Below are 5,842 nucleotides of genomic sequence, written 5' to 3'. Positions count from 1 at the left end.
GGGGGAAAAAATGTCAAATCAGTCAAATTAATTTTTACTTTGTTTATTTAATTTTTCTTTTTTTGCATTTTTACTTCTTGCGTTCTTATATTTGAATGCACATTTTTGTGAAGTAAGACAAGCATGTGAAGTATATCTGGTTTCAAACTGGAGCGAAACACTGTCTGAATGTTTCCTGAAGAACTGAAAAGCTCTTAAACCTATTGTTGCGCCGGTGCAAGTCATGCAGATTTGAACAAAACAAATCAAGTGCAAATACAAAAATACAAAAATAAGACGAGTAAAGAAAACGGGGTACTTAATAATCACCCTTTATTTGAAAACAAAAACTCGCTGTAAGGTTAATGTCACATTTCCCATTCCATGACTAGTAAAATAATCGCAATTTACTCTCTGTAAAATAGCGTAATCCGCAGGGTGATGGACACGGAGATGGGTAAAAAGGTTGGTGGCTACACATTCTGCAGATTGGGCTTAAGGGGGTCGCACACCGGACGAGAAGCGCAGCTCCGCGCCGCGTGTAGCACACCTGACGCGCACTTTCTCAGTTCATGGCCAGCAATATTGTTATGTTTAAGGACATTATGAAATTAAGATCATGTCTGTACTATGTTATGATTGTTCTGTACAATTAAATACAATCATTGCTAAGTCTGCACTCTGAACACTTTACCTCAGTCAGAGCGCATCCGTTAATTAACTGAATGATTTGAAAATCTCACCTGAAAATCCGAGCCATTGCTGGGCGTCGCGGACAGACGCCGAATGGTGCCGGTGGTGTGTGTAAACTCCTAGAAAATAATGTGTTCGAATTTTAAAGAATTCTCTGCGCTTCTCGTCCGGTGTGCGACCCCCTTTAATGTGCTGTTTTCTTTGATGCGCGGGCGCGCGCTGCGTCGTCTTCTCATTTGATAGATGTCAGCGGGTGCAATACTGCCACCTCAACTGGCGCTGGAGTATACGTGTCATGTTATCATAAAAGTCCTATTTATTTTAAACATCGTGGTTATCGCCAATACCGGTATATTGCCACACTCTAAATTAACACGATGTCGATATTTCAAGCTTTGAATATCACGATTATCGTCAATACCGGTATATTGCGACACCCCTAGTCCACACTAGACGCGACGTGACTGTGAGACGCCACACGTCAATCAAAAATCACAGCCATTCAGAACAGCGTGTGGGCGGAGTCTCTCTGTGAAAGCGCACTGCTGGCCCGCACTCGGATTGGAAATGGGTAAGGACATAATCAATGACCTGAACCACTTTCTGCACAATGAGGGCTTGTTTCTGAGGTATGTGGGATTTATCGTAGAGAATTGAATGCTTTTGAACTTCGACAATCAGTTCCTCGTCGTCCATGTTTGATGATTAAATATTCATGACACGCAGAACTTCCATCCAATGAGATCTCTGTGTGGGCGGATCTGTCAGCCGCGACGTCGCAGAAATAGGAACCGTTTCTAAATTAGAAACTTCGCGTGTCGCCGTCGCGTCTGGTTAGGACAAAAACTCTGATTAACATGGAAAAGATACCTTTTATCGCGTGTCGCGTCGCGTGTAGTTAGGACACGGTGTTACAGAGACAAACATATAATTTAAGGTAACAGAGATTGTTTTGGCTTTATAGCGATTCTCGAATAATGTTATTTCCAGCTAAAGTTAGTTCTGATTGATTCACCTCCGTCAAAATGATCATTTGTTATTAAATTAGGGGCCGCTAAGATGACGGCGTTCTCTCTAAACAGACTTTAAACTGAACCTGTGATAAACACTGACGGCGTTCACACGCGCATTAAGAATTGATTCTATAGTTATGTGCGTTTGAATATATGTGCGCAGGTTTGTAATTCCCTACACACCATGCCTAAACTACTTCTCTTGCCTATAATTTGATACAGAATTTTGTTTTATTTTATCACTTCGGGGTGGGTACGCTAACCGAATTCACACCGCTTTATCTGTAGAGTGGGAAAGGGATCCTCCATAGGGAGAGGCTAGTTGGCACTTCAGCACTGCGTTGTCATCGGGTCCAGGCGAATCTCCTTCGTCAGATCTGGACACGGCCTGGATCCGGCAGGCTGCGGGAAAACCTCGGGATAAACAAAGACACTAAAGTTAGCGTAGATGCCATTCTTCTTATGATGTAGCGAGTACATCAGGATTTAAGGGAAGTGTTCCCAGTTCCGGCTGACCTAATCTATGCAGCCTAACATTGAATTATAGAAGTCTATAATGTATTGTGTATGCTAGGTCAAAGAGATGTGTTTTTAGTCTAGCTTTGAACTGACAGAGTGTGTCTGCTTCCTGGACAATGGTAGGAAGACTGTTCCAGAGTTTTGGTGCTAAATAGGAAAAGGATCTACCGCCAGCAGTCGATTTTGATATTCTAGGTCAGGGGTCGGCAACAGGGGGCCCACGGGCCAAAACTGGCCCGCCAGCAATAATATCTGGCCCGCGCCACAGCCTGAAAAGTTATGAAAGACATTCAAAAGAGTCTGTGGCTCGCTAGACACACCTCTAAAATAACCGTCATGAAATGTCTAATATTATATTAAATGCGTCTCTATAGCACGCGTTGTTTATCGTGCAATTTAAACGCGACAATGAGTTTTTACGTGCATATGAAAAGCCGTTTTTCGCGTGCATTTGATACGCACTTTATTGCGTGTAATACACACGCACCCCACACCACTACTAAACCTACCCATGCGTATCATATGCACGTAAAAACTCATTTAAATTGCACGATAAACACTGCGTGCTATAGAGACGCATTTAGTGTGATCGTGTGATTTACAAAACTAGACACGCATAGTTGTCTTTTCATTATTCTTTGGATGGCTATTTTCGCTGTCAACTTTCCTCTTTAGACTCTGATAGTGCCATTTTCTCTCATCAGCTAGCTTAAATGTTAACATCACTACACACGATATAATAGCGTACCCCCAGCCCGCAAACAATAAAAAAAAAGCAGTTTAGTATTCAAGGATGCCAAGGAATAATTCTAAGTTTAAAAGTAGTCTATACGTCAAATAATTATTACAATAAGTTAGACTCCATTGTGTAAAAAGCAAATTAAACTTATACACATTTATTATTCACAATATGGAAAGAGGAAATAAAACATAGTTTGTTAAGAGCATGACTCAAAAATGCCATTAATGGGCTTATTTAAGTCCTCTATTTTTTTAGTTATTTTTATCCATTCCGCATCTCCCACATGTGTGTTTTGGCAAGGCGGGATGTGTTGCACGATGCCGCAATATCGGGAGACATGTGGGTCAGACATGATTCTGACCACTTCATTAAGTTTTGTTTTGTAGAAAGCCTTTCTGAAAATTGAAAAATTGAAAATTTTGTTTTGTATCTTATTTTTAATCAATGTTTTATCAACCAATTGCCTGGATTTAATAAATAAGAAACAAATATAGCAGACAATATAATCAGGACATGGAGGCGCCGGCAAGATTGCATTGCTCGTGAACTGGATCTCTTCATAAATGAGCCGGAACTCAGCGTTTAAGCTGCCTCACAGACACAAAAAAATATATAGAAAGCTTAACAATATCTAATTTTAAACTAAACAATTCAAAACGAAAAGAAACCTATCCTACTCTCTGCTTATATAATCCATATGAAAAGTGCATTTCTCTCTATAGGCGCGCTACCGCGGTCACTATATTGCAGCCGACACAGACACTAATGAACAATTATAATGTCTCCTTGCTATATTTGAAACATTCATAATCATTACTTTTGCCGGTTCCTTGTGACAGCTTTTGCGTTATTGGCAGCGTCACCCTCTGGTTACATCAGCACCGAAAACATCGGGATTTTTTTAGACAATCGCACAACCCATTCGATATTCTATAATTAAATCAATAAATCAAATATTCAGGATTTAACACAGAGTAACAGCTCACTACCAGTTACAAAAGACACTGTAACAGTCTGTCACAGGCAATTCTAGTTGCATTTTTCATCAATTAATTTCTTAAATTATCCATTGACTATGTTCTGGCCCGCCATCTAGTGTCAAAAATATTTTTTGGCCCGATGCCAACTTTACTTGCCGACCCCTGTTCTAGGTATTATCAACTGGCCGGAATTTTGAGATCGCAATAGACGTGAAGGGCTATAATGCGTTAAGAGCTCGCTCAAGTACTGCGGAGCTAAACCATTTAGTGCTTTGTAAGTAATCAACAATATTTTAAAATGAATACAATGTTTAATAGGCAGCCAATGCAGTGTTGACAGAACCGGGCTAATATGGTCATACTTCCTGGTTCTGGTAAGAACTCGAGCGGCTGCGTTTTGGACCAGCTGTAGTTTGTTTATTAAGCGTGCAGGGCAACCACCCAGTAGAGCATTACAGTAATCTAGCCTTGATGTCATGAACTAATTGTTCCATATTTGTCAATGAGAGCATATGTCGTAATTTGGATATATTTTTAAGATGGAAAAATGCGGTTTTACAGATACTAGACACGTGACTTTCAAATGAAAGATTGGTATCAAAGAGCACACACACACACACACACAGGTTCCTAACTCAGTGGCTGTAAGTGGGTTAGGAATAGGATTTCAAGTGATTTTGAAAAAATGGACAAAAAAGAGAATCACATACCCCACCTTTAATTTTGTGAATTGGTAAGTTTCGTCAAACACACCATATCTAGGTTAAAATCTGAAATCATAGATCTATGATGTCCGCAGCACCTGGGCCCCCGGACCCCAACAGCTCCCAGGCCCCCAAGCAGGACCCGGGCACCAAGCAGAAGCAGAAGCAGGACCCCACACAGCCCCAACAGCTCCCGGGCCCCATGCAGAAGCAGAAGCAGGACCCCACACAGCCCCAGCAGCTCCCGGGCCCCCAAGCAGGACCCAGGCCCCCAACAGCTCCCGGGCCCCAAGCAGCTCCCGGGCCCCAAGCAGCACCCGGGCCCCAAGCAGCACCCGGGCCCCAAGCAGCACCCGGGCCCCAAGCAGCACCCGGGCCCCAAGCAGCACCCGGGCCCCAAGCAGCACCCGGGCCCCAAGCAGCTCCCGGGCCCCACACAGCTCCCGGGCCCCACACAGCTCCCGGGCCCCCAAGCAGCTCCCGGGCCCCAAGCAGAAGCAGGGCCCCACACAGCTCCCGGGCCCCACACAGCTCCCGGGCCCCCAAGCAGGACCCGGGCCCCCAACAGCTCCCGGGCCCCCAAGCAGGACCCAGGCCCCCAACAGCTCCCGGGCCCCCAAGCAGGACCCGGGCCCCCAACCGCTCCTGGACCCCAAGCAGGACCCGGGCCCCCAACCGCTCCTGGACCCCAAGCAGGACCCGGGCCCCCAACCGCTCCAGGACCCTAGCAGCTTATCATAAAGCAAGGTTATTATTATCATTAAGAATATTAATTTCATTCAGCAGAGTCTTTTATACTCAGAAACAGGATGTTTGTTCATCCTGTGATATGATTCATCTTCTGCTGTGCAAATTCATTCACTTGTTTCTGTTTCAATTTAATTTTCAGATGGAGGACCAGATTCTCCAAAATAAAATATTTGTGAAAAAATCTGTTTATACTTTTTTTTTTTTTTTTTTTTATAATTTGTGCTTTGAAGCACCAAATGATGGTAATAGAAAATTATAATGGTTCCTTCAGCAAATTCACAAAGCACACCCAGATGTCCATAAATGTCCACAAATGCCAACAGCCAGTTAACAAGTTTTAACAGTAATAGAGTATTTGGCCTGAACTCCCCGTATCGCTGTCCAGGAGGCGCAGGGATTCTAGCTTTCTAGCTTAGACTGTCGAGGAGAGTTCATCACTAGATGTGTGAGCTGGGAGAGAGC

The 5,842-nt window shown here is 43.5% G+C and overlaps 1 protein-coding gene across 1 annotated transcript; it reads left to right on the top strand.

Annotated features, from left to right (window-relative positions):
* The first annotated feature begins 4,715 nt into the window (after nucleotides 1-4,715).
* On the top strand, nucleotides 4,716-5,358 carry LOC130073357 (proline-rich protein 2-like). Its single transcript, XM_056238715.1, has 2 exons — nucleotides 4,716-4,886; nucleotides 4,945-5,358. The coding sequence occupies exons 1-2, from the start codon at nucleotides 4,716-4,718 to the stop codon at nucleotides 5,356-5,358; spliced, it is 585 nt and encodes a 194-aa protein (XP_056094690.1).
* Nucleotides 5,359-5,842: the final 484 nt, after the last annotated feature.

Source organism: Rhinichthys klamathensis, unplaced genomic scaffold (assembly GCF_029890125.1).
Source record: "Rhinichthys klamathensis goyatoka isolate OS25496 unplaced genomic scaffold, OSU_Roscu_1.1 h1tg000531l_1, whole genome shotgun sequence".
Taxonomy (NCBI): Eukaryota; Metazoa; Chordata; class Actinopteri; order Cypriniformes; family Leuciscidae; genus Rhinichthys; species Rhinichthys klamathensis.
This window is presented reverse-complemented; position numbering and strand designations above follow the sequence as displayed.

Excerpts from the sequence above, each read along its gene's own strand:
- LOC130073357 (XM_056238715.1), top strand. The coding sequence starts at position 4,716 with ATGTCCGCAGCACCTGGGCCCCCGGACCCCAACAGCTCCCAGGCCCCC. Across the intron at positions 4,887-4,944 it reads AGCAGCTCCCGGGCCCCCAA|CACCCGGGCCCCAAGCAGCA; the intron begins GCAGGACCCAGG and ends GGCCCCAAGCAG.